The sequence below is a fragment of the Morchella importuna genome (genome assembly GCF_003444635.1).
Source record: "Morchella importuna strain M04M26 chromosome Unknown Morimp01GS004, whole genome shotgun sequence".
NCBI lineage: Eukaryota > Fungi > Ascomycota > Pezizomycetes > Pezizales > Morchellaceae > Morchella > Morchella importuna.
In genome coordinates this window covers 151,242-178,351 of record NW_025763401.1, presented here as the reverse complement: position 1 = coordinate 178,351, position 27,110 = coordinate 151,242, and the positions used below count along the sequence as shown (strand labels likewise).

At 45.7% G+C, this 27,110-nt stretch overlaps 6 protein-coding genes across 6 annotated transcripts; 3 read left to right on the top strand and 3 right to left on the bottom strand.

Annotated features, from left to right (window-relative positions):
• Positions 1-2,315: 2,315 nt before the first annotated feature.
• LAJ45_02193 (uncharacterized protein) lies at positions 2,316-2,842 on the top strand (the record flags this gene model as incomplete). Its single annotated transcript, XM_046111785.1, has 2 exons — positions 2,316-2,597; positions 2,669-2,842. The coding sequence occupies 2 exons, from the start codon at positions 2,316-2,318 to the stop codon at positions 2,840-2,842; spliced, it is 456 nt and encodes a 151-aa protein (XP_045974685.1).
• Positions 2,843-3,838: 996 nt separating this feature from the next.
• LAJ45_02192 (uncharacterized protein) lies at positions 3,839-5,650 on the bottom strand (the record flags this gene model as incomplete). Its single annotated transcript, XM_046111784.1, has 7 exons — positions 3,839-4,501; positions 4,572-4,633; positions 4,696-4,747; positions 4,834-4,975; positions 5,142-5,345; positions 5,432-5,448; positions 5,642-5,650. The coding sequence occupies 7 exons, from the start codon at positions 5,648-5,650 to the stop codon at positions 3,839-3,841; spliced, it is 1,149 nt and encodes a 382-aa protein (XP_045974684.1).
• A 3,246-nt stretch (positions 5,651-8,896) lies between these two features.
• On the top strand, positions 8,897-9,933 carry LAJ45_02191 (uncharacterized protein; the record flags this gene model as incomplete). The annotated part of the gene is made up of 4 exons (XM_046111783.1): positions 8,897-9,298; positions 9,368-9,413; positions 9,483-9,761; positions 9,827-9,933. 4 exons carry the CDS (start codon positions 8,897-8,899, stop codon positions 9,931-9,933), a joined length of 834 nt encoding a protein of 277 aa, XP_045974683.1.
• Positions 9,934-11,297: 1,364 nt separating this feature from the next.
• Positions 11,298-15,322, bottom strand: LAJ45_02190 (uncharacterized protein; the record flags this gene model as incomplete). The annotated part of the gene is made up of 7 exons (XM_046111782.1): positions 11,298-11,523; positions 11,590-11,839; positions 11,899-12,123; positions 12,188-12,220; positions 12,759-13,593; positions 13,668-14,176; positions 14,254-15,322. 7 exons carry the CDS (start codon positions 15,320-15,322, stop codon positions 11,298-11,300), a joined length of 3,147 nt encoding a protein of 1,048 aa, XP_045974682.1.
• A 1,315-nt stretch (positions 15,323-16,637) lies between these two features.
• Positions 16,638-17,699, bottom strand: LAJ45_02189 (uncharacterized protein; the record flags this gene model as incomplete). The annotated part of the gene is made up of 4 exons (XM_046111781.1): positions 16,638-17,101; positions 17,154-17,178; positions 17,244-17,312; positions 17,364-17,699. The coding sequence occupies 4 exons, from the start codon at positions 17,697-17,699 to the stop codon at positions 16,638-16,640; spliced, it is 894 nt and encodes a 297-aa protein (XP_045974681.1).
• A 4,623-nt stretch (positions 17,700-22,322) lies between these two features.
• On the top strand, positions 22,323-23,390 carry LAJ45_02188 (uncharacterized protein; the record flags this gene model as incomplete). Its single annotated transcript, XM_046111780.1, has 1 exon — positions 22,323-23,390. One exon carries the CDS (start codon positions 22,323-22,325, stop codon positions 23,388-23,390), a length of 1,068 nt encoding a protein of 355 aa, XP_045974680.1.
• Between the last annotated feature and the right edge of the window lie 3,720 nt (positions 23,391-27,110).

Sequence of the window (27,110 nt, the reverse complement as noted above, 5' to 3'; positions counted from 1 at the left end):
GTGTACTATTTCAGGTATCTATTGTTTAGCATTTCCAGAAAGACAGCGTTGGGTATAAATGATCTGCACTCAGCCTGCCACACCAGGGAAAGAAAAGCGACCATGAGAGACCTAGATCAGTAAAAACATTTTGTGTGTGTCTGTATTCATCTGTAAATCCCGTGGTAAAGAATTCCATCACTGTTTATCACTCGGCAAACAGTACACTTTCGGCGCTAGTTTCCTGGTTGGTTGGATGGTTTATTGACCTAGAAGAGGGAGAGTTAATTACTCTTTATATCCCAAAAAGTTTACGGTTCTAGCAGGAATAGTGGTTGCTGTAAGTTAATCGTAAATAAGTTTTTTCTGAAGAGAGGAGAGGGCCACACGTACTGGAGAAGTTGCCGCTTGACATGTTTATAACACTTTTTGTATCTCTGAGATTTCCTACTACTTGACTGTTATAAAACAAAAACAAAAACATGTAGAAAACTGGTTATAAAGAACAATCTCACATAGTAATTAATGAATAAAGCGGGGGAAAAAAAAGAAAAAAAAGAAACAGTCTCAGTGAATATGTCAGCAAGTAGTCGAATAAATAGACAAAGAGATTATTTTTTCCGAGTAAGGGAGACTTTTAATGCACCACTTTGCATGAGTGGAAACCATGTGCAAATGAGCTGTCCTATCAACAAGACAGCCGAATTCTTGATCCCATTTACTGTAGGTGCGGTACGATCTATCACGGCTGTTAGGACTCTCCACTTGGAAGTGAAGGTAGGTAGATATAGTCTTTACCTTTCTATAAGACCTAGGTAGCTGGCCTGATCATGCTAGCGAGGAATCCTCACTGGAACTGGCGATGTGTATTTATGACGTTACAGTTAGATGGTTGGGTCCTCGTGGTCGGGGTGGTCGGGTTCTCTCGTGTGTCTGTAGGTACCGTTGTAAATTGCAGATGAGGACAGGCAGTTATGCTGCAAAGGTAACATCATACGTAAATTCACTCTTGATAGTGGATTAAGTTTTCCTGGGCAGGGATTTTGGTGGAGGATGAGGATGAGGAGGAAAGCAATGGTGTAGGCTATATACATGTAGCTAGCTGCTAGGATCGGTTAAGGACATGTAACCAACTCAACAACGAGACCTTAAGAAGAGGACAAGAACACACCAAGCAAAGTATATATCTACAGCACAAGAGGGACCCTTTCCCTTGTAAATCAGTCAAGTCTACTATCTTCAGATACTGACTGACTACATGCAGTTGCATTGACATCCGTCCAATAATCCATACAGCATAGACCTTGGTCAATTCTTTAATCAACTCTTTGAACCACCTAAGGTACTTAGGGTCTGTTTGGGAGCCCGCCTCGATCAGTTGAAATAACGTTTCACTTATCCTCCTTTAGTGGGTGGCATACAAAGAGGGGGGGGGGGGGGATAATTTTCAGTTCTAAAGTATGTTATTTTCTGGACACGCAAAATGGGCCGCCAAATATAAAACGGAGTTTCTACTAGAACAGGGTTTTAGTTACTATAACATCTTGCACCCTGGATTTTGTTTTGTTTTCGTTTTTTTCCGCCAATCGAAGCCTTCGAGAATGGTTATCCTCTCATAAAGATTGGGCGTGACTATCGATCTACTCATTAACCGCAAAGGCGACGAATTCTGAAGTAATTAGATATGAAACCCCCTTCGTTTGCACGAACCAAGTCATTGACCGATTGATCAGCCGAACAGCGTTGCACTATTCCATCGAAGCCGACAAAGTGCAGTGCAGTGCAGTGCAGGTACCTGCCCTACCAACGTCTCTGCATCCCCACAGTTGTAGCCCAACATGCAAATCTCCCGCCACACCGATCTTCATGGGCAGCAGCATCGAGCATCCCCAACAAGCAAACAAGAAAAACAAGCAAACGATCATTTCCCCTTCCCTGCTTGGTTGCGCCGGCGGGGATGCTTGCTCTGCCAAGGCCCGCTCCCGTTTGCAAGTGACATCACACTGATTGAGCTTTGCGAATCGCATGTCAATCTGCCCCCAAACTGGCCATGGCAAATTCGCAAATCCCGTTTCTCACCCGCAGGCAGAAGAGAGAAAAACCACAATTCAGATTAGCAATGTTGGAAGAGCAGAGTAGATATCGGTAGAAGAAACATGTACCGGTATTCTCTACTCTCCTCTACACAGGCACGTCGATGTCATAGCTCGTCATGTGAATTCGCATCTCCCTGTTTTTCGGGAGCCCGAAATCATGTATAAAACCCGGCCTTCATCGCCTATTCCTCCTCCTCCATTTCCGCACAGTATCGAAATCTACATACACAAACACACTTCATGAGCTCCGCCCGCATCCGCACCATCACAAAAACACCACTAAGACGCTATACAATGTCGCACTCTAGCAATCCCGCAAACTTTGCCAACCGCCCCACCGAGGAAGTACGCGAGATCGCCTCCAAGGGTGGAAAGGCCGCGCAGGCCGCACGCAAGCATGACCTCCCGGGCCATGGCAACCCGGGAAACTTTGCAAACAGACCCAAGGAGGAGGTGAGGGAGATTGCGTCTATGGGCGGAAAAGCTTCGGGAGGGTTCGCGAATATGGATCCGGAGAAACAGGTTTGTTCCCTCTCTTCTTCTTATGGTTTCTTTTGATGTTGGAGAGGATGGAAAGGCTAATAGTGATATAGAGAGAGATTGCGTCCAAGGGCGGGAAAACGGCGCATGAGAACTACATGGAGAAGCAGAGGCAGAACATGCCCGGCCACGGGAACCCAGGCAACTTTGCAAACAGGCCGACGGAGGAGGTGAGGGAGATTGCGGCGATGGGCGGAAGAGCGAGCCACAAGCATGATCACGAGTAAAAAGGAAAGAAAAAAAACATAAATGTTTTATTGGTGTACGATAGAAGAAGGGTTTTGAGGCCCGGCGCTGGTAGCAAAAGTATATCTTATAGCATATTATTATATCATGTATTACGAGGAAACCGGAAATCAGAGTCATCTTTTTCGTTGGAATTGAATCGTTGTAATTGCAATTGTTGCGTCTGTTTTGGGTGTTTGGTAGCCTAGCCTGGTGGGTGTTTGTTATCTGCATATCAGATCGCGATTGATTGTTAGCAATTAGTAGATGTCCAGTTTAGGAACAATATTACCAGTAGCCTGGCACTCATCAACACTTAAATACCAATCCACTTGATCCACTTTAGTGGTCCACTCTGCGCCCTGCGTGACTAGTGCCCACGGTGCCCTTTCATAATTGGAGGCGAGGCCCGGCCCACCTATCCTTCCGTCAGACAAACCTTCAGCCTAGGTGGCGCAGAGCCCTACTATTGCAAGAATAGTAAGTGTCAATGATAACCTTCCAACATTCCAACGCCCACCAACAACCGGCCCCCTGACCACTCTCTAGCGGCGTGAAAGTTTACATGCAATATGATCATTTCCACCGCAGTTTGGGCTACTTGTACTTGTACTTCGGGGATGGAGATAAATCTGTCAAAGACGGTGGTTCTGGAAACATAAGCTTCTGGGCACAGGGCTATCCCTACATTTTGTCCCGTATCTGATGTTTTCCACATGCGTGCATTTTTTCTGGAAGAGCGGTACTTGAGTCCTACTCTATGGGCTACTTTAATTAACAACACCCGACTAAAAAAAAAAGCAAAGAGTCCCAAGCTCCAAATTAAAGCTCTTTTAATTCCCCTCGCATCTATATAAATAATTAATTTTACTTCCACAGGCCCAACAACCGCACCCGCCCTATAGCTAGGCAGCAGTCCCGATCTACAACTATCCGCCCACTTTAGAGCCATCTACCCACACCCACAACCACACAACCACACAACCTCACAAACCCCACTACCAAACCTCCTTCAACCCCGCCGCCGCCTCCAAATCGTCCACATTCAACAAATCCACCCCCGCCGCCACCAAATCCCTCCACACCCCATCCCTCACCGACACGGGCCAACTCGGCAGATCCCAATACCTGACCCAAATCCCCTTCTCATGCGCCTCTTTCACCTGCCCCTCCACCTTCTTCCTCTGCTCCGCACTCAACCCTGTCCCATTCACGGCGCCAATCGTCGACGTAAACGCCGTGCTGGCAATCGGCGAAATGGCCCGCGTGATGTTCTTTTCATCCAGCTCGGTCAGGGGGCCGTCGTAGAAGTAGTCGCGCGAGCTCTTGCTGCGGATCTGGTCGAGTGGTGTGGCGCCGGTGCCGATGATGGTGATGGGGCCGGGAGTGATGGTGGTGCCGTTGACGGTTGTCAGATAGTTGCGTGCGCGTAGGGGCTGGAGGGCTTTGAGAACGGCGGGCCAGGTCGTGGCGCCGTCGGTCTTGACGTCGACGAAGAGGAAGAGGGTTTGGTAGACGGAGGCGTCATAGACGCCGTTGCGCGTGGGCGAGGTGACGAAGGGGGTGGTGGGGTTCTGGAGCGTGAGAATCTCGAGGAGGGGGTTGATGTAGAGGGTCGAGAAGGTGCGGTTTTGGGTGAGGGAGGAGGTGTCGTGGCCGACCTGGAGGAGAAGGTTAGTTAGCTTTGAGGTGGGGAGGAGGGGGGGGGGAGTATAAGTTGGTGGGGCTTACATAGAGAGTGTCGTTGTAGAGCCAGACATCGGCTTCTACGGAGATTGCACCATTCGCAATTGCTGGAAATATAGCTGTCAGTCGATAGCGCGAAGTGGGGCTGGTGATCATTGGTTATAGGTACCGGTAAACAGGGGAGCCTTCCTCCAGTAGTCGTTGTGGGAGTGCAACTTTTTCTACAATTGACACCAATGCAATCAGCCGCACGTTCGCGCCAAAACAACGATCGACTGTTTATCAATCAATTCGCGAATCAACATACCGGTATGATATCCCGCGTAAACTGTGTGGGATAGCTCGAATACGGCGACGAGTCCCACGCATCCAGCACGTCCTGGATGCCCAGATTCTGCGCCAGTGCCGTCGGCACAGCGGCGCCCGCGACAATCACAGCCGCAGCAGTACTAAGCGATAGCTTCATTTTTAGAAAAGACAGACGAAGTGTTTTTTGCAATCGGGGGAGAATCCAAGAGGGCAAAGATCGATCAGGACTACGATGATGTGGTGCAGAAGGAAGAAGGAAGTGACACTGCTTATGTAGTACCGGCGGGAACGCAACACAATACGCACCCGTAGCCCCCGAACAGCGTTATTGTGTCACTGCACTGACATGTCATTGGAGAAGAAGAAGAAGACAGCGGGAGCATAGCTTGCTGGGCCGGACATGCTGAATTCGAATAGGACATAATCTCCGCAGGGTTTAGGGGCGAATGAGACATGCACGTGGTAACCGTGTTGGCAGCGGCGAGAAACGATTCGATGGAGAGCATCGTACTAAGGGGGGTGAATTGGATAATATTAGAGAAAGTGGAGAGAGAGAGATGCTTCAAGAGGAAGCTGGGAGATGACTATTTACATACACTGATGTTAGCTCTGCCTAGGTACACACATACACGCCGTGATGGGCTGACATCCGAAGACTGGAGTTGCATTAAATTGAGGTCTACTAATCATGGGGAGAGATTGGCTGCACTGTCATGAACACTCACTCGATCGATTGGCGAGTCTGGCCTAGCGTGGAGAAGAGCTGGGAACTGCACTTCTTATGTAATTACATATTAATAGCTGACCGCGGACATTGGTTCTCTTGGGTTTCTTTGTTTCAAAACAATAATTTGGATAATTTGTTGTTGGTGCGAGGGATTGTTTGTCCGAATACTGCATTCCGCGCAGCAAAAGAAAGAACAAGGAAGAACACACAAGACGGCAGCTTGCCACGGTACTGAATTGTATTTAGTCGGCTTCAGACTTCAGTGTTCCAACGCCCAGTGTGAGCGTTGGCTGGGAGAGTCCGTCTTGACGACTTCGCAAAACGTATTTGAGGCTTAAATTAGAGAGGGAGCTGTTTAGAGTTCCGTTGAGAGACTGGAAACGTCGTAACGGCCATGTTGTACTCAACTTTGTAAATTGTACTCTTGTTGACTTCAAGCCTCAAGGCCCATTGCGTGCAACCTGTCATCGATTCACTTTAAGCTTGCCCTTCCGCAATTAGAGCTCCATTCGTTTTCGTTTTCATTTCCAACTTCATCAGAGCACTGCTCGATGAAGATCGTTCCTCGCAAGCAGCGACTCCTGTCTTTCGGCTGTTGATGCGGCTGGTCTATTTGGAGCTCACCGCGCAGTGTCTGAGAGACGTCTAATAATTCCACTGGCATCTTGTATCGTGATAATTGACATCTGTGTTACAGGCCATAGCTGTAATTTAACAACTGTCGATCTCTGAGCTCTTGGAGTCGTTGGTTGCTATTCACGATCGATTCCAGTATTTTGCAAACTTTAAGGACTCTCTAGTCAGCAAAGGATACCACCAACCTCCATAGGTATCCCAACTGTTTCAGCCACCACCACTTTCCAGCTCACTCCCAACCAATAAAGCCTACAAAAGCGAAGGGGAAAAACACACAACAGCAGCAACAAAACGCCACACGTACACGGCAGCTTTGTACCCCCCGCCTTTTTGATATATGACTAGGGTGACGGAGGCTGCTCCGTCGATGGGCCAGTTCATAATGCTTGGTTTAAAGTCGACCTCTCCTGCTTTCTGTTCTCCAAGACTCTTGTTGGAACACTTCAAGCTTTCTGGGCGGACATCTTCTCCAAAGCTGTTTGGATTTGTCGAAAAAGCAGCTCCAGTTACCGACTATCACGTGATGCGGCCATTCGACACACGCAAACGGCCGACCGACTTCCCACCCCACCCCACCACCGCCGAGGCCGCACCGCACCCGCATCCGCATCAAGAATCAGTAATCCGAATTGCTTCGGTGATGGCAGTTTTTTTTTAACTGCGAGGGATGGGGTGAGGAGTTAATAGTTCCTGGCTCTTGGAAGAATTGCATGGTACTCGGATAAGCTTCTTGCTCATCACGCGCTGTATGTATAACTCCATGTCAAAAATCCTAGGACAAGCCCCCGTAGCAACTCGCGGTTGCGTTGTCCCATGATTTTTGAACGAATCCTTGAGTATTTTACACAGACATGGGCTTATGTGCTCTCTACAGGCAAATTATTTTTTCTTGGAGATCGCAACTCCGCACTAAGAACTTCGCCGAGAGGGTTACGGCGGCATCAGCATTATCCGAGAGCCAGGGGATTCTTCTCGACGATGCCGACAAAATGAATTCGCAAGGAGCAAGCTTCAAAAAAAAGTGGGCCAAAAAAAATCAAAATCAACTGGTTTTGCTTTGCTTTGATGGCATCGATACGAGAAACCGCCGGGGAACGGAGATGGATAAATGCGCAAAACCCGAGCTACCTAGCGGGGGGAGAAAAGGGCAAGGGCACGATTCAATTAGCCAAGCTGGTTCATAGCTGCCTAGCAGCAGCAGCAACCCACATGGTCATTGACCCATTCCATCGTGATCCGAGTTATTGGCAGACCTTCTCGACATACCTGATCACGTATAAACAATATCTCTCGCCAGGCAAACATGGAGAGATACGGAAGAGCGTGATCAGGAGGATCGAGGAGCCAGCTGCGTATGCCCCCCCCTGTACTTTTCAGCCCCGAGAGCTGAATTAACATCGCGGATTATGCATGAACAATAAATAAATTGCAACATCTTATCAAGCTTTTGGCAGAGCGTCTGGCACCTTCTTCTCCTAGATACTATTTTTCTAGGCAGGCACCCATTTCTCCACCCTATCCTAGGCAGGACCCCATCGCACCGTCCACTTCGACATATTTGGCATTAAATAGTGGGATATCATTCACATCTGCACTGCCAATTTGCCAAGACCGCATTTTCCATATTGGCTACATTTCAATAGTCCCAAAATCGCTTAGCAGTGTTTTTTTTGGTGTTAGCATATGCACAAACCATATGACGTCCCCAGCCATATGGGAGTGTTTAATACCTCGTCCCAATAAACCTTGGCAGAAAAGCTCGTCTAAATGCTGAGTTTGGTGATGGATCAATCGAGTAGGGGGGTTATGTCTGATCTTTGCTCTCGGGTTCACCTTCGGCGTGACTTTTGCGGGTAGCAATAGTTATCGGTCCGCCAAGGTGTCTGTGTCCACTAAGGTCTACGAGTACATGACAACCACGAACAACCTCACAATTATTAGTAACCCAACCCAACGATTCGACCGATTTATTCCTCAGGGCAACGCTCCAAGAGTTTTTGAAGACAAAGAAGCAATGTCGGACTTTTATGCCAAGAAGTTCCGAAACAAATGACTATCAATCATTAGGGGAACGGCTGATAAGCTGGGCATGCGTGTTACGCGTCCTTGAGCACAGCCCCCAGCGAAACACCACTTGGCGGTACAGAAAACTCTCGGCATTTCAGCAAATACTCATAAGGGGATTCTTGAATAGTTTGATATATTTTTTTTTAACTGGAACCCTGGCCTGGCACGTATAGGTTAAAATATGGGATGGCCCGTGTGCTATGCAATGGAGTTTAACTTGACGAGCCAATGAGTTAACGTCAAATATGTAGTGGTTCATTCACATTGTGGGGTCAGTGGGGAATACCTAATATCCAATCTGTGGCAGCTTGCACCCCTCCCCCCCAGGCCTCGGAATTCCTTCTCACAGGGTCTTTGGAGTTCTAAGGGTTATAGATGGATCCTTGTAGCCTCGGGGGCCTGGAACACATGTTGATTGATGGGCTTTCGGGCAGAGGAATATGGGATAGCGGGATGGGAGAGGGGTAGAGGCCCCGTGGGGGCTTGGGGAGGAGGACATTATAAATACTGGAAATAAAGAACGTCTTTTGGAAGAACATCAAGCTTTCTCGAGTATTACTATTCAATAAAACAACTTCTACCAAAAAACAAAAAAAACCCAAACCACCCACCCCCATCCATATTTATACCTATGTCATTCTTCAAGAAGCTCGGCGCCGAATTCGAGTCCTTCCTGGGCGACAAGGACGAAAAGAAAGAAAAGAAAGTAGACAAGCACAGCGAGGCCACCCGCAGCGCCGACCAATACGGATACCCCGCGCAGCAGGCACCCTCATATAGCGCACCCCCTGCCCACAACCCGTACGGCGTCCCTCCTCCGCACTCAGGGTACGGCGCCCCTCCCATGCCCCAGCAGTACTACGACCAGAGCCAGGGCCACGCCGCCCCATCGTACGGCCACGACGGGCAGGCGTACTATGCGCCGCCTCCGTTCCCACCCCCGGTGCCGGGACCGTCGCAGTGCCCGCCGGGATTCGTCGCGAGGTTCGATGAGAACTATAAGACATGGTACTACGTGAACGAGCACACTAGGGTAAGCCGTTCCCTATCATCTTGGAGTGATTGCGTTGGGTGAATTGTTACTTAATATATATTGCTTCAGGTATCGCAATGGCATCACCCCAGTGTCGGCGCCGGCGTCATCTCAGGTTCGTACTCCACTTTACTATATCCTTTTCCTTTCGTGAATAAAGTATTGACACCCCTCCTCCTCTTAGGTGACCGCGGAGTAGAAAGCCACGGCGCCCCCCACGGCTACTACGCCGCGCCCCCTCACGACCCACACAGCGGCGGCCACGGGTACGACGCACATAGCGGCGGCCACGGCCACGACTCGCACGGCGGTCACGGCTACGACGGCCACTACGAAGAGCACAAGGAGAAGAAGGACAAGAAGGACAAGAAGAAGGACAGCGGCAACACGGATATGCTGGTTGCTGGTGCGGCCGGTCTGGTTATCGGTGGTGCTGCCGGTGCGCTGATTGCGCATGAGATGAGTAAGTTTACCACTATATTCCCGAGATATGTGGTTGTAGTTGCTGATGGTGGGTGCGTGAAATAGCGGAGGACGATAACGAGGAGGCTGCTGAGAGGGCTGCTGAGGCGGTTGAGGAGGCGCAGGAGGAGGAGCATGAGTCCTCGTCGGATGAGGAAGAGGAGGAGGATTGATAGCTATCACTAGGGATTGTTTCGTTGTGTCAGGCCCGGGATATCATCATATATACGGTGTTTGTTTCTTCCTTTTTCTTTTCTTTTTTGTTCAAAGCAGTTTGATTTAGCTTAGTAGGGATATATATCTTTTTTGTGTTACTCCTCCGTAATTATTTCTTACTCGTCATCACTGCAATGATCTTTTTTGTATTGTCTTTTTGGGAGGAGCTGGGAGTTCTAGAAAGTGCGCATACGGGATCAGAAGAATATAAGTTCTGCGACTAGATAGAGTTGGTGCAATATATCAGCTGGTCTCTGGTTCTCATCAAAAATGTGCGTGGAACATGATCATGAGTGAGCACTCTTTCCTAGAATTACTCCTAACCCACAAGGAGGGCTTCGGAGAACACAATAAGCTCAATATGGCCTGGAAGAGTTTCGCTAAACCGGCCTAATCCTACATCCAGCCCTGGAGACCGATTGGCCAAATAGTGAGCGATAAGCCAAGATAGTTCAATCTGCAATTAATTGTAGGCCGGCCAGAGAGAGTTCCAATCGATATCACACCCCACTAAGGCCCTCCCTCTTCATACCCCTTCAGAAAGAAATGGGTAATAAATATACACAAAAAGTTAATGCTGCGACTATACGCCGCCCACGGTCTACAGGTTCTAATTCGAGATTGAACGCTGCTTCCCGTGAAAGTGTCGTACTTCCCGAGCACCACTCCCACCCCCGGAGTTGAACCCACGACCTCCGGACGTCTCCGGGCGGTCATGGGGCTCAACCCACACGGTGTAAGACAGGACGAGGCGTCTACCACTAGACTACCTCGCCCACACAACTGTGAAAGGCCGGGAAGGATTATTTAAGGGAGAGAGTGGAAAAACTGAGCTAAGGGGACACTAGTATGTAACCCTGTACTTGTAGTCACAATCCACCACGAATGCATATGTACTCACTGGCCACCCTCTTGTTTTGAGATAAAAGAACAAAAAGTGCTTCTGGCAAAGGAATAGGGTGCATTATTCAACTATGCTACCGGAACTACTGCTGATACGCTGGGCGCTGGGGCGGGTGGTGGGGTAGCTTTCCCGCCAGACACTATGGATTAGATTGATAAGAAGATCTTGAATGAAATTCGTGGGCAAAGGCACACACTCACTCACTCTATCAATGGTAGCGACTTCAGACTAGGGGTGGGCAGCATTTTTCGATAGATGAAGGGATGATTTGTCTCCATTCTCGTCCCCTATATATGAGGGTTTATGAAAGTTTCACTGCGCTTCACCTGCCTGCTAATATACGACAATAAACCCCCCCCCCCCTTCCAAACGGGAGGAAAGCTCCTAGACTCCCGGGTGCTTGGAGCGGGTTATCCTCTAATCATCAAGCTCCGCCAGTTCTTTATCCTCCTCAAGAATAACAGCCTGAGTCCTATCTTCGAGCCTTTTATCCCTCGACTGCCTACCAGCTCTTCCAACATGTCTGCACTGCTCACACATTTCCTCCACCCCGCACTCCCCAACAACCCCCATCAAAGCTGCCAAAGTAGCACCAATCAAACAGGCCAGCGCCGCCAAATCTTTCACTATCCCAACAATTGTCCTAGGAGACCACCGGCAGCTTGGTCAGCAGCGGTGCAGAACAGGACATAAGGGCAGAAGTGCATACCTAGCCCCCGGAAATAAGAATGGTAGAAAGGCAATCCATTGGTCGGTCTGGTAGAGGTCGTTCTGCCGCGCTATATACCATTTTTCTTCCCCCTCTTCCGGTTGCTGTTCGCCTTGTCTAGGCACCACTAGACGCTTCTCGAGATCTAAGACGCTGACGAGAGAGACGACGATGTGGTGCCACGGGGTGAACCAGAATGTGAAGACCTGCATACTGTCTACGTAGAGCTTACCTTTGGGCTCATCGAAGGCTATACGATTTCATAGTCACTACCAGTTCTTACTGGGTGAGTGCAGTATTAATACGAACCAACGCTGTTCACATTAATCTGTATGTTTGGTGATAGGACTTTATAACATCGGTATATAGCCAGTATCAGAAATCGGGAGGTGAAGAAGGAGTTTTGGCAGTGGTGGACACGGTAGAGGGGGTGGTCGAAGGAGCTATCGGGGAGGAAATAGGTTTCAAGTACATGACGTTGGTGTATGGGTGGAGAGGTGGTGAGGGCGGTTATTATGGGGGCTATTTCTGTCACTGATCATTGGGTTAGCTAGTTGAGCTTGGGCAGAGTAAGCATGAGCTTTGGTATTGTGCTGACCAGGGTTTTCCATGGGAGTGTTGAGACGTATGGCTGAGTGAGAGATATATTACTAGAACACTAACTAGGTGAATTAAAGAGCTAGGTGGAAATGAGAAGAGGTTAAGAGTTGTGTTCTTTATGGAGGTAGCTAATAACTGCTGATCTAGATTCAATGACGTCACTAGAGTACGGAACGGCTAAATTGACAAAATCATGGTGTTAAATCATTGACAGCACAGCCACAACTACAATTCCCAGAAAAATTAACTATATTTACAGACTAATATTCCCCGTCATATTTTTAAGATGAAATTCGCTGCTGCAGACGAAATTAATATGCACAAAACTAAGATAATCAACCTAAAAATTTCAACACCGTATTCATAATCCTCCAACCATATCCATAGCTCCAACCCTTCAGTACCCCAAATAATAAACCCAGGACCCCCGAATGAAAGAAATAAGAAACTCAATACAGCAGCAGTATAGATCCTTCGATCTGCCAACGGCTTGAAGAATATTCTCGTAGGCAAAATACAACTTCCTATAAACAGAACACAGACTACCGACGGCGCATAGCTTAGGATACCCCAGGTGCCTGGGTAAGGATAGTCGTAGATCAATATAGCGCTTAGAGTACCAATTACGATGGGGTAACCAAGAAGCGATGGCCTTATTATCCTCCCCGGTAGCCCGCCCGGTGGAATGAGTGGAGGTCGGTTGCCATAAACAATACTTGATTTTCTGACTGGGAAAAGTGTAAGCCTAGGTGTTGGATCAAATTGAGCTTCCCATTGTTGCCAGCGGATTGCCTGGGTGGCTCTACGATATCTCTTTCGTTTGAGAGCCCCTCCAAGGTCGTATCCGGTGAACAGTGCATCTGGATCTGACATCTCAATGTCGACTGAGTTATCTCTCTGCAAAAGCTCTTGCATGCTATAGGTGAGCTGCGACCGCATATCAGTATCAGGGGACGCCGTGTTAAATAGCTCTTCTGCAGCTGCCATTTGATTGATGAAGGTTTGAATAGCGTCATAGGACACCATACGTATAGGTGGAAGGGTTCGAAACAATTGAGTTCCAGCAAAGGCGGTGAATTCAAGTTGCGATAATTCCGGAAATCGTGCCGAGATAAAGGGGTAGGAACCCCAACATGTTATATATAGGGCTTCATTCTTTGATAGATCTGTTCTTGACATCTCGGATTCCATTATGTAGTTGTAAAGTGACCATTCGATAACCTCACCCATCTCACCTACTCGGAAGGCCCATCTACTGTAGTTATCGGATTCTGTCAATTCTGCAGTTGCATTTGAGACGAGCCAACGCATACCTCTTGGCGTGTCTAGAAGTTTATACCAAGTGTCGTTATTACCATTATCTGTCAGATCCAGCTGTAATCTCTCCTGTTCTCTGATCCATATCTATTCCACAGCGAGCCTTGTTAGCTAACCATATTAGTATAAAACCAGCATTGAGTAATGATTCGAGAGCTTACACAAGTATTAAGATAATGGGCTAGTTCATGAGATAACACAACAAAGATAAGATAAAATATATGCCCAATGGGTCGTCTTTCGTAGTACATGTTTTCAATCATATCGAAAAGGACTCCATTTAATTTCACTTGGGTGGGATTTGTAAACCTGTTGTGATAGGCATACTCGCGCATTGTTTCAGGTCCCTCTAGTCCTGGTTCTATCCCACCTTTTCTTCGTATCCCCCGCCTTGCTCTTTTCCCAGATCTGTGGTTTGTCTCTCTGGGGGGTGTAGGCAAATAATCCTCATCCTCGTCGTCATCTGAATAATCATTGGGATTATACGAAGAATCATCTGATTCCCTCACGCTCGCAGATGAATTAGTTTCAAGCCTTGAAGACTCATTGTTTTCAAATGTATCTTCCGAGTCAGACATCGACGTGTCAATGTCATCCCGTAGTGTGTGTTTTGTTGGCGATATAACGATCTCTGGAAATGTCATTCTAAGGAGAGCCATTATACATGCCACTATTTTCGGATGATTACCGTCAGTATAAAGACAGTAGATCTCAGGGTTTGTATCAGTAAATGAGAATCCTAGCTACCTTCTTCGGCGGTTGGTGGGCCCTCATCTTCGAACCGGTCCTCGGTATCGTTTTGATATCTAGAAGGATGCGCACGGCAGATCCATACATAATGTCTTGCAACCTCTGGTTGACTGAGAACCCGTCTTACCAGCGCAACGAGCTGATATATATAGTCCGATTCCTCTAGATAGCCGCAAGAATCCTCTGAGCCTCTTCTTAGATCAAGAACATCTAGCGTTGGCCAGTATTCCTCATCATTGTTGATGTCGTATTGCCCAGCAATTATTTCCTCTGGAGTCTCCCCACTTTCACCTGGTAATATTGGGCTACTGATAATCGGAACTCTATCTTGGTGTGGCATATCATGTAATATCTCAGCAGGATTGTCGAGATATTTCCTCTGGACGCGCCCTGGATTCAGAGCTCCTGTGCTTAGGAAGTTCACGATGCTAGCTCTAGCGTTAGGATCATTGGCAAACTGAGTTGATAAGGTTTCCTGCAATTCTCTATTCCGCATCCCTCTATCTGGTGGTGGTAGTTTATTGGTCTTTTCCCTGATCCATGGCCCAGGTAGAGGATCATGCATATCCCACTCTGGCATAGTGCTTGCTATCTCTTCAGCAGTTACTGGCCTTCTACGAGCAATTTCATACTCATTCAGTGGTCTTTTTAGCTCATCAGGGGCTCTAGGCGTTGGTATGGAACCTGGATTCAGTGGAGTTGGCCTTATATTGTGGGGTTCCTCTCCTGCAGTTCGTCTATAAACTTCATGGAGGATGCTCAGAGCATCCATGCGATGTCTATGGCTTCTTAGCCCAGCAATCTCTCTGAGAATTTCCGTAAGTGCCTTGGACCCACGGATGGTAGTTAAATCAATGTAACTCAGTCTCACTTGATATTTGGGCCTAGTGTCGAGATCTTCGAGAGCTCTGACTTTTGCATTGAGTTTGTAGAGAACAGTAGCGAATCGGGTGGGGTCGTTGAAGTTCACTTTGTACTTCCAGAACCACCTGTCAATCTCCTTTTGAGTTTCGGCTCGCACGAGTCTGTCGGCATTTTTCCAGTAAACTCGGGGAGGAGTTGTCATTTTGAATGAATATAGTGAATCGAGACCTATTTTACAGAATTCGAAAAAGTAAGGGATTTTTGTAGGCTTGACATGATATAATACATGTTCATATAAGGTATGTGACAAACCAAGCTGGGAGTTTCAGTTGCCATCTTTGGGACAAAGGAATTATCGAATCTACACAGGCTAGCGAGGTCTATGTCACTGAGTCGGTAGCTGTGTTCATTCGTTAGCTGTAGGCTAGCTCCGTATATTTTTTTGAAGGTCTCTCTTTGTTCGACGCCTACGAGAAATGCACATTATATGTATGGAGAAGGCAAACGAGTGACAAAGAAAAGTGAAGGCAAAACCGAATCGGAGAAGAAATCTTGAAACTTGACATGGAATAGACTCTCCTGAATTATTTCTCCTCCTAGATCTCCATTCGTATTGGCAATAGCAAACTTTCCCTAAAGTCCAGCGCAGCGTAATATACATGTAGTAATGGCATGTAGTATACTGCAGTATAATATGTGTTATTTATATTAGCCAGCTAGCTACCCAAGTGAGGTGTAAGAGCAATACATGTAATCAACGGCCAGAGCTAGAGGTCGATATTTTAAGTATTAATCGCGATATGCCAGAAAACACAAGATGTGAAGTGGTTGCTAATGTGCACATATACCTCACCTACACGTATGCATAATGTTAGGCCCTAACCCTACCTAATATAATTACTTTTACAGAAAAGGCCTAAAATGACACATTTTTCGGTATATGTGCTCCGAAGTAGCAAAAAGACAGTTTGCTGTCACTAGAAGTAAAAAAAGAGAAGAAAAAGAACAAAACGTTCTATAAACTACAAAAGGTACAAAACTACAAAAGGTACTGCAGCGACTGCTACCCCCACCCCTGGTTTGAACCCAGGACCTTATGTGTGTGTGGTTGTATCCTGGGTACGCTCGGTGTTGACGAGCAGTCTATCCACTAGACCCCCGCCCATAGTGGATGCTGATACTTGAGCTAACTTGGCAGTGTGCCAAGATGAAGATCGAACTCGAACCCTGACCCTTCGATATTATCATTGCTCAGCCAATACGTATACTAATTGATGTATTAGTTTTGGATTATACCGAACTGTGTCATCTTGCATTCATGTGTTATTGTAGAGCACGTCTACTGAAAACTGTGTCATTTTAGACCTTTTCCGTTACTTTTATTTATAATTTAACAATATATATATATGTTTATTGAATTAATCCCATCTCTCAAATAACTGCATTCTTAGTTCTCTTCCAAACCTCATGATAGATATTTATTCTAGTACTAGCATCGGGGTATTCATATAAATCAGCTAATTAAAACCCGGTCTTCCCTCAAAGATCATATTCAACCATGCTGCCAACCTCACCCCACCCTTCGCAATCTGCATCTCCACGATCCCAGTGCTTCCCTCATAATACTCACCACCCGCGACTTCCGTCCCATTAACCTTTTCTGGTCCCTCCTCAAGCACATACCCGCACACCAACTTATTCGAATCCTGAGCCCACTTTGCCGCACTCTTCGCCGGCCCGTCACCTTTGACGTCGTGATACCGGATCCAATTGTCGACCTCACGCTTAAACTCACCCGCATTGACCTTGGCAGCAAGGTTGTTTGCCCAACCCAAGGAGTCGGTAAAGGTGGGAGTGTTATTTGTGACGTTGAGCATGAGGTTAGGGATAGATGTGTCCCAGACGGCGTGCAGGTTTGTGGACTTCCCGAGGAATGTTACGGCGACATCATTGGCACCAGCACCGTAGGCTTCGGTATGAACTTAAGGAAGGTTAGTGAGATACATATCACATTGGACGGAGGATGAGCTTACGGGGCTGGGTGATGTCTCCGAGAAACTGAGGGGCATTAGAATTATTGCGCGCCAGAATTGTTGTCGAAAAACAAAGGTGGGAATACTAACATGAATGAGAAATCTTAGAGCATCCCTCTTGTCTATCCACTCGACCTTCTTGCTCTGCAGCCTTGCAGTCTGCTCATCATTAGTCTGCCTGCTGATCTCTCCGAAAGTGGATAAACCTACATAATTTGCAATAGCGCTCACAATACACCCCTCTGGAGGGCAATCCCCAGGATATTCAATCTTACATGAATGTGGAGGTGGATCATCATGCCCATTCACAAAATGATACCCTGAAGAGAAAGCACCTCCTTCCGTATATCTGTAGCTGTCTGCCCAAGTCGCAATGTTGCCCATATACGTTGGGGTCGTGTCATTGAGGTAGTACTGGACCTTCTCGATCGTACCTGGGAGAAGGTAAGCCTGTGCCAGGAGTCCTACAGTCTGGTGCCCCAGCTGTCCCCAGGCAGAGACGAGGGAGGGTGCAAGGGAAAGAACAGCAGGAAGGAGGAACTTCATACTAGCGATTTGGCGGCACAGGAAGATACAGCTCCAAACCTGCGAATGAGCTGCGTCCAGTGCTCTACTTAAACCCTTTGAAAGTTCCCATTATTTACTTTTTACTTGGCTGGCCGAGGATATGTAAACAAAACCGCCACTACGGAAGAGACCGTTGTAGCTCGGTATCCACCGATACGATAACAGGTCTGTTGAACTTCCTAATGGAGTTGTAGTTGGTACGATCCCTGTACTCCAACTAATTTTAAAAGGCTTATATCCAATCGAGTTTGGAAGGTAAATTATTTGCACTAGATTATCTTGATCTTTGGTTGGATAGAGATTTGGAGTACTAATAAAAGGTCCCAAGGCGACTTGATTGGTGGAGGTTCAGCACGTGGAGTAGCACAAATGCACACTATCTGCAGATCTCGGTATGTATTATGACTTTCTTCCGGTCCGAGATTTGAATATCACTTAATGTCGGGATCCTGAAATGTGGTGGAGTGCACAGCACCGATAAGGCAATATCTAATAAGTATATAGATATACCGATATGCAATGTGTTATTTAAAGGTTTTGATTGGCCAGGTATTAGATTGCTTTTTCTTGGTAGTTTGAGTAGTAATATTTTGATAATATTATTTTTTCTTGATATAAGCAACAAATCGGGGACCTTACTTTTTCCTTCTATTGAATTCGGATAGGGACATTGCTTTTTCCCTCTATTGCTATTAGTGGCGATTCGGGGACAGGAACATTGCTTTTCCCTCTATTGCTGTTAGTGGCGATTCGGGGGCAGGAACATTGCTTTTTCCCTCTATTGCTGTTAGTGGCGATTCGGGGGCAGGAACATTGCTTTTTCCCTCTATTGCTGTTAGTGGCGAATCGGGGAGTTTACTGTCTCCTTCTATTGAATTCGGATAGGGACATTGCTTTTTCCCTCTATTGCTGTTAGTGGCGATTCGGAGGCAGGAACATTGCTTTTCCCTCTATTGCTGTTAGTGGCGATTCGGGGACAGGAACATTGCTTTTCCCTCTATTGCTGTTAGTGGCGAATCGGGGAGTTTACTGTCTCCTTCTATTGAATTCGGGTAGGGACATTGCTTTTTCCCTCTATTGCTGTTAGTGGCGAATCGGGGAGTTTACTGTCTCCTTCTATTGAACCCGGGCAGGGACATTGCTTTTTCCCTCTAATGATGTCATTGCTCATGATGTTATTGCTAATGATGCAATACGGAAATCTTACGTTGTCTTTCTATTATTGTTAGGGTTAGTCAGAGTTTTGATTGTTAGAGTTATAGTTTAAAGTTACTCTCGATCGCACATTATTTTTTAGTTAAACAATCAATTCCAAACTCTCTGCCTACAATATCTTTTGATACGATGCCTCAAATATTCAACGAGAATGCTTCTACCGAAATTCACTGCATGCTTGAATTTACCAATAAGACTGACAAAACTGGCTATCTCAAAATCTACGATTCTACTTTATTTTGCTAGAGCGATGATTTACCAAATTCAGTAATCGATGAGGAAGATATACCATGCCGAATCGTTTGTTTTGTCAGCGATTCTCTTACAGAATCCACCGAAAACTCTGTTGGAATATGTTCAGGCAGATTCTGCGATATGGGTAAAGACAAACCAGTTGTTATTACTTTACTGAATAAAAGCGAGTAAGTAATTTGCTTTACTGTGTATTAAATTAGAACTAATAAATTTAACTTAGATTTGCTGGTGACCCGACACATCCACGATTTGACGATATAGCCCCTGCACCCTCTTGTGCCACTATATACTCAGTCGGGAAGGTTGTAGGACAACCTAAGGGTACTATCAAGTCTCTCCCTATAGGCTGGAGATCCTTTGATTTACGATCCTCCTACTATGATTTAGAGGCTGCCTCCAAATCAGCTTCCCGAAAGTATTTTGTAATCAGGTGGTATATACCACCAGGAAAGAGGTGGGAGAGCACAAAATTACCCCAAGTCGATAGTGTAATTCAAATCAGTGGGAGATTAGTTGGTAGAGTAATCGTTGATAATTCATCACTGGCATCACATTCTTTTCTTGGTTGTATAGTGTCATCGTTAAACTATATTTCAGTAATGCAATCTGGATCAGGAGGTGGGTCTCTTGGACAAACTTCAGGTAGATCGGAGTCCAAAAATGTTGGAAGATCTTGGGGTGCTCGGGCTCAGAAAAGATCTGCGATGGATGATTCAAGTTTGTATTCAAGTTCTCCCCCCCCTCCAAAGATCACTGCTAGCTCATCTTCTATTTCCAAACCTACTACATCAGCCAAAAAGAAAGCTTCGAGTGTATCTAATGACTGTTCTGTCGATGACGAGTTTGAGGATATTGAGGATGAAATAATTGAGGTTGTTGGTTCCGAGTAGTATAAGTTTGGTATTGGATATATAGTTTTCTGAGTCATCGTTAGCTATTTTATTTTTAGTCAGGAGAGTATATTATTATCAAGGATATATATAATTATCGTGTATCCCTCTTTAGGAATTTATTGAACAGATTTCTATATTACAGTACAATATTTAATGCAAATATGCCAAGAACCAATTCCATACAATCAACCGATGATCTCAGAAATTCCAATCGTATCCGAACAAGAAGAAATAGAAACTCTCAAGCCTCTAGCTCCCAATTAGACCGAATTGAGATGCGATTAAATTCCCGAGCTGAACATCAAATTACAAATCGCCGACATACTACCCAAAGCCAAAGCAACTTGAATATAGAAACAAATTCATCAACTAGCAATTGGTGGGATATTTTACCTACAAAAACAACTCATCTACGACCATATATTATTAGTTGGTCAAAACAATGCACTTATTGTGGTGCAGCTTTATTGACTAGTGAGAATAATGGTTGGTGTTGTACTAATGGGAAATATCGATTACCCTCCCTACCAGTATATCCTCCCGATACCGAAACTGAATTTGAGCAACATGGCACTCAGTTGAGTCGGATCAGCCGAAAACTTAACAACATTTTTTCATTTTCAATTTTAGGAGTTACAGGTGGATTTCGGCAGTTACCGACACCTTCAAATGTTGCTATAACAGGACGAGTATACCATCAGTTATTGGATGCAAACCAAGGGCAACATTCAATTCGATGGTTCCTTCACGATGAGGATTCAAGAGACTCACTAGCTCTTGAGCTTGGTGTACCCTCCTCCCTAGTTATCAGCTTTCGAAAACTACTTGAAGATAACAATCCTTTTGTTTACCATCTCCGAGCAGCATTTACCACTGCAATAGATATTCCACTTGCACTAGAGTTATATACACCAACAAGTGGTGGAGAAATTGCTGCGATTATACATGCCAACAATATACAAAAAGTCTATCCTCGGAGTGTATTAGTTTATAACAATATCCTCGATCGTCCAAAAGCTATCAGTATATTAAGTCCCCTTTACGAGCCATTACAATATCCTGTTTTCTTTCCTCATGGTACACCTGGTTGGGATTGCAAATCCGATATCAGTCAAATTCGATGGTATAGAGCCAGACTCACAACAGAGAACCGATTTCTGAGGTTTGGTAGATTGTGTGGAGAATACCTGGTGGATATGTATTCGAGAGTAGAAGATGAACGATTGGACTATATACGAAAAGGGCCAGAGCGACAATACATTCAGCAATCTGCAAATGCAGAGGCAGAAGGAGATTTCCCTATCGAGAAAGGCACGACACTACCCAACTCTTTCCTAGGTTCCCGAGCATGGGCATCGAATGAGGTTGCCGACTCTCTTGCTATCTGTCGGTCAAGAGGCAAACCCTCATTTTTTATTACGATTACGACAAATCCTAACTGGTCAGAAATTAAAGAACGATTGAATCCAGGACAGAATGCTTCAGATATACCAATTATTGTTTGTCGGGTATTTAAAGCAAAGCTAGAGAATGCTATTGCCAAAATTCGGAGCCATTTAGGGACAATAGTTTACATTGTTCGGGTTATAGAGTTCCAAAAAAGGGGGTTACCACATGCACATATTGTTATTAAAGTATGATAATTGAAAACACAATTGAGGTTGATGCTAAAAATTATCAGGTGAATCCCGAGTTACCTTTCTCAGCTATTGATTCCATTGTCTCTGCCGAGGTACCTACAGAAGAGGAAGATCCTGTCTTGCGAGAATTGGTTCTACGATTCAATCAACACCCCCAAACACATTTAAATTCTCCCAACAGTCGGTGTAACAAAAATGGATCCTGTATTTGGGGATACCCACAAGCGATTCGGGAAACTACAGAGCTTAATCAATATGGTCGAGTACAGTATAGAAGAAGAAAGGAAGAGGATCGATGGATAGCATCGTATATGCCATTTCTTACTAAGCTACTAGAATGTCATGTTAATGTCGATATATGTTTTACAGTTAATATTTTCATGTATCTGTATAAATATTTATTTAAAGGACCCGATCGAACATTATTTTCTTTCAATGTTGAAGGACAGCAGGAGGTTGACGAGATCAATGACTATATTAATGCAAGATATCTGTCTGCTTCGGAGGCAGCATGGAGGATCCTGCAATACCATATAACAGATCGATCGCCTGCAGTCAAATCGCTTACAGTTCATCTACCTGGAAGAAACATGCATCAAATGTATCGAAAGGGTGGTGGAGAATCTACAGCATCGACTTTGCTTAGATATTTCTCTAGGCCCCGAGATACAGTTTTCCAAGATTTGACTTATATTCAATACTACGAGAAGTGGATTCTGTACTCGAAGTCGTCAACCACTTTCAAAGATACCGATTTCCTTGAAGAAATATGCAATAGTTATCCACAGTTTATTGTAAGAGCTAGGAGAAAGAATGAAGCAATTGCCCGAATCGATACAGTCTCCCCGAGAATTGGAGAATTATTCTACCTGCGAGCTCTCCTACTGCATCGATCAGCTTATTGTTTCGAGGACCTAAAAATTGTCAATCAAATTACATACTCAACATTCCAAGAGGCAGCAGCAGCATTAGGTCTCTTCGAAAATCAGTCGGAGGGGAAAGAAATTATGGCAGAAGCTGTCCAAAGCTTTTGCAGTCCTAACCAGCTACGATTCCTGTTTGCACATCTCCTGATGAATATTCCAGTGGCAGCTATTGAATTGTTCGAGGAATATCAGGAGGCTCTCTCGGCAGATTATCTTGACCAATATGATTCCCCGATAATGGTTATGAATAAATGTTTGGAGGGGATTGCAAGACATTTGGCTGCTCAAGGTAGTAGGTTGACTGATTTTGGGTTACCCCAATCTCAAAACCTCACAGATGAAATATCCATTGAGACTCTTGCATTTGATCATCGTAGTATCGAACTTACTGAGATGGCAATATTATCACGGGAACAGTTATTACCCCAACAGATGGATGCTTTTGATACTATCATGAATAATATCGATAAAATAGCAATCGGGGAGATTCCTGAACATACATGTTTCTTTCTGGATGGAAAAGCTGGTTGGGGCAAAACATATGTTGTAAATACGATCGTAAATTATCTAAGAGGGCAAGGAGATATTGTTGTTATTACTGGTTCGACAGCTTTGAGTGTTACACTATATGAGAGAGGTCGTACTGCACATTCTGCATTTGGTATTCCTGTCGTTGAGGTAAAGCTATCCTATGAGAAGGTTTTAGTAAAAACAGTCATTGACATTACAATATTAGAATAATATGGAGCTACAATCGACTTTGAGTATCAGATCAGATCGGGCGAAATTACTATCGAAGTCAAGCTTAATTATATGGGAGGAGATGCCTATGGCCAACAAAGCAGCAATTGAATGTGCAGATGAGTTCTTGCAACTCGTGCTTGCCAACGACAAACCATTTGGTGGCAAAGTATTTCTTGGCTTAGGTGACTTTCGACAGGTAGCACCAGTAGTTAAATCTGCAGGACCAACAGCTACACTTGAAGCATCTATACGATCATCCTACCTTTGGGAACAATTCAAAATTTTACGATTGGATACACCTATAAGAAATGCCTCTGATTTAGAATATGCCGAGTGGGTAGACAAAATTGGAGATGGTTGTCAAGAATCAAATGAATCGTTTGTGAATCTGGATTTAATTGAGTCTTTAGACTCAATCGAGGAGGCAATTGACTTTCTATTTCCAACAGAAGTATTGCAAAATCCAGCTATTGTTTCCCATCGTGCTTTTCTTAGTCCTTTGAATATCAATGTAGATCAATTTAACCTTGCGATTCTTGAAAGATTCCCGACAGTGGAGGGTATGTATATTTATTTTCCTTACTATTAAAAATTACAATATGCTGATACATTATTTATTACAGAAAGAACATACTACAGCCACGATTGTATCAAAGAAGATACTAATTTCACATCCCCGACTACCAACATTCTACCATCAGGGGAGATTCTAGATTTTCTATCTATGTTGAAGGAACCTGGTGTACCTACACACAAATTGGTTTTGAAGGTCGGGTGTGTTTGTTCGATTATGCGAAATCTATCACTGGAGAATGGCTTGGTTAAGAATTCCCGAGTAGTTATTAAAGAGCTATATGAAAGATTTGTCAAAGTTGAATTGATATCTACTGCAGATAATATTCGACGAGATACAACTGTTTTCTGCCTCCCCCGAATCGTATTTGAGTTTCAACCAAAATATTGCTCTTGGACAGTACAGAGAAGACAATTCCCTTTACGACTAGCATACTCAACAAGCTTCAATAGTTGTCAAGGCCTAACACTCGATAGAGCTGTAATCGATCTCAGAACTCCTGTATTTGCACATGGTCAACTGTATACGAGTGTTTCCCGAGTCAGAAATAGATACCATATTAGATGTTTATTGGATCATGATGTTTCAGTTATTGATATCGGGGATAAAAACAAAGTTAAAAATATTGTATATAGAAGTCTTTTGTTATAAAATTTTATTTCCTTATTTTTTTTTATTTTTAAAACAATTTTTTGAAACAATTTTTTAAAACAATTTTTTAAAACTATCGGTACTTAATACAGGAGTGGAGATTTTCAGTAACAACAATAATAACAATACATAATATAGGAAATAACAATTTATTCCTCCTCGGAATCATCGGACTCAACCAAAATAGCCTCAACATTATCGGCAGTAATTTGTGTAACGGAGCCATTTCAACTGTCTGGTGTATGAGTACACACAGGGCCCGGTTACATGCTGAGAGTTATTGTTAGAAGCCAGTGCACAGTGACATGCAAGTACCGGCAGTGTGGTTAGCTACCAACTGTCAGAGTAACTACATTCTGAGCACTAGGAAGAGGATCTACTCATGGGAGCAATGACTGACGAGTCTGTGCCTCGCCAATGACTAGAAGGCTAGCCAGAGTGAAGCTCTGAGTGCTCAGCGATCCTCCACATCCTCTGAGCATTGGAAGTCCGCCAGCAGTGGAAGAGACTATGCCTGGGAAGTCTACAATAAGCGGAAGCTCTACAGCAATGATTAAGCTTACACCTGAGCGGCAGCTCATTCATGCAGGCCCCTAGTTGTGTGGCAACAAAGGCTGCAGGTGTTACAAAGGCTTTGACTAAGGGTGGTTGCCTTCGGAATCGGAAGCACTCGCTGACGCTTAGAGAGAAGCGGGGTAGCGATGGTATTGCTTCCCTTCCACTAGGAGGCAGCACCGGAACTTAGTAAGGAAGTAGGAGTAGAGAATAGAATCCTTTGCAGTATAAGTACTCAGGATCATTCCCACCCAACTGACCTGATCCTCATCTTCGAGTAGACCATTATCGGTAGCAGAGCCCTTAAAGATTATTGAGTTCTAGCGATAGTATCTTTGAATAAATCTGCACCTGATTTCTATCTTGCACGGCCGCATCTATTCTATTGGATTCTAGCGATACATAGATAGGCTGCCCCCGTTACAGATAATCTTTAGTGCTCAAATCACCTTCAGATTATTCTTTCCTCTCACAACATGTCCGCCCTCCCGGCTCCCCAAGCGCCTCTTCAGATTGAATGGCAACCGGCAGCTTTAGAATTCCAAGAGGGACAGACACAGTTGATCCACAAGCCCAGGACGGCGCTCCAGTCCTACATCCCCGGATGTGAGCCCACCTGGCAAGATACCGACGAAGTCACCCTACAGGACTTCTTTGCGGAATTGCAGCGCTACCTGAAGCACAGCCTGCAACAGGAAGTCATCAAGGCCGGCAATGCGCTAGCCTTGGTGCAAGAAAGACAAGAAGCTGAGGCAGTCCTGCTCCGGAATGCTTTCGGCTATATGCAAGAACAAGTCTCCTCAGTCCAGGCACAACTCCAGAGTTATGCTCAGAGAGATGACATAGGAGATGAGATGGAGGACATTGAATGGACAAACCCGGCGATGCCCCCTAACTTCCTGGAAGACATCCAGAGAGCCATTAATGAAGGAAGGCTCTCCATCGCTAGGATGCCTACACCAGCACCTGTCCCCAATCCCGCACCTCCGCAAAACTCCAGGGCCTCATCCAGAGCGGCCCTGAGAACCTTCCACCAAAGGGTGAACCCCTTTGCAGCGTTTCCAGTCAGGTCTATCAGGCAGAGGACACTTCCCCTGATGATGCCAGCGGCCATTGGAGGCTCACCTTTACCTCCTCAGAGAGCCCCATCAAGCCCGTTGGCAGGTGGCCTAGCAAGGCCCCCCCGACAACCTATAGGAGACGACGATTACTACTCCCAGACACCGGTCAGGAGTGGTCCCTCCGGGCTCCCTCCAGCCTGGGTTCGCCAGGGGTTATCCCCAGAATCCCACAGAGGCTCACCACCCCGGATCACCTAGGAGGAACCTCCAGCCAGAGGGAAACCCTGGTGGAGAAAACCAGAACCCAGAACCAGCGGGTAATGGTGGAGGAGATGGAATTGTCCCCCCAGTTGGCGGCGCTCCCAACCCAGGAGGGGACTCAGACAGTTCAGACTCGGAGCCTGAGGATGGTGACAGGAGAGGATGGCGAAGATACCTCAGGAAGAAGTTGGAGAGGCAACAGAAAGAACTCCTGGCCTCCATGGCACAGTTCATGAGACCTCCGGCCCCCTCACATCCCTCCGCTGCCTCTAGGGCCCGAGAACCCAAAGCACCCCCTCCGGCCAAGTTCAATGGCAAAGCAGACAACGTGGAGACCTTCATCCGGCAATGTGAGAACGTCTTCTCCATTGAGGGCCAGTCCTTTACCTCTGAAGAGGTCAGGATCCGATATGCTGGCAACCTGATGGAAGGAGATGCTCCGGTCAAGTGGTACGAAGCTTACCACAACTCTATCGACCAAGCTTCTGCCAACCGGGTAGCTGGGATGCCTGTGGTGTTGGATGAGAGATGGAAGCGCTGGGATTCCTTTGTGGATGCTCTCAGAGCAGCCTTTGGTGAAGCCATCTCTAGGGATGATGCGGTAGCCCAATGGAA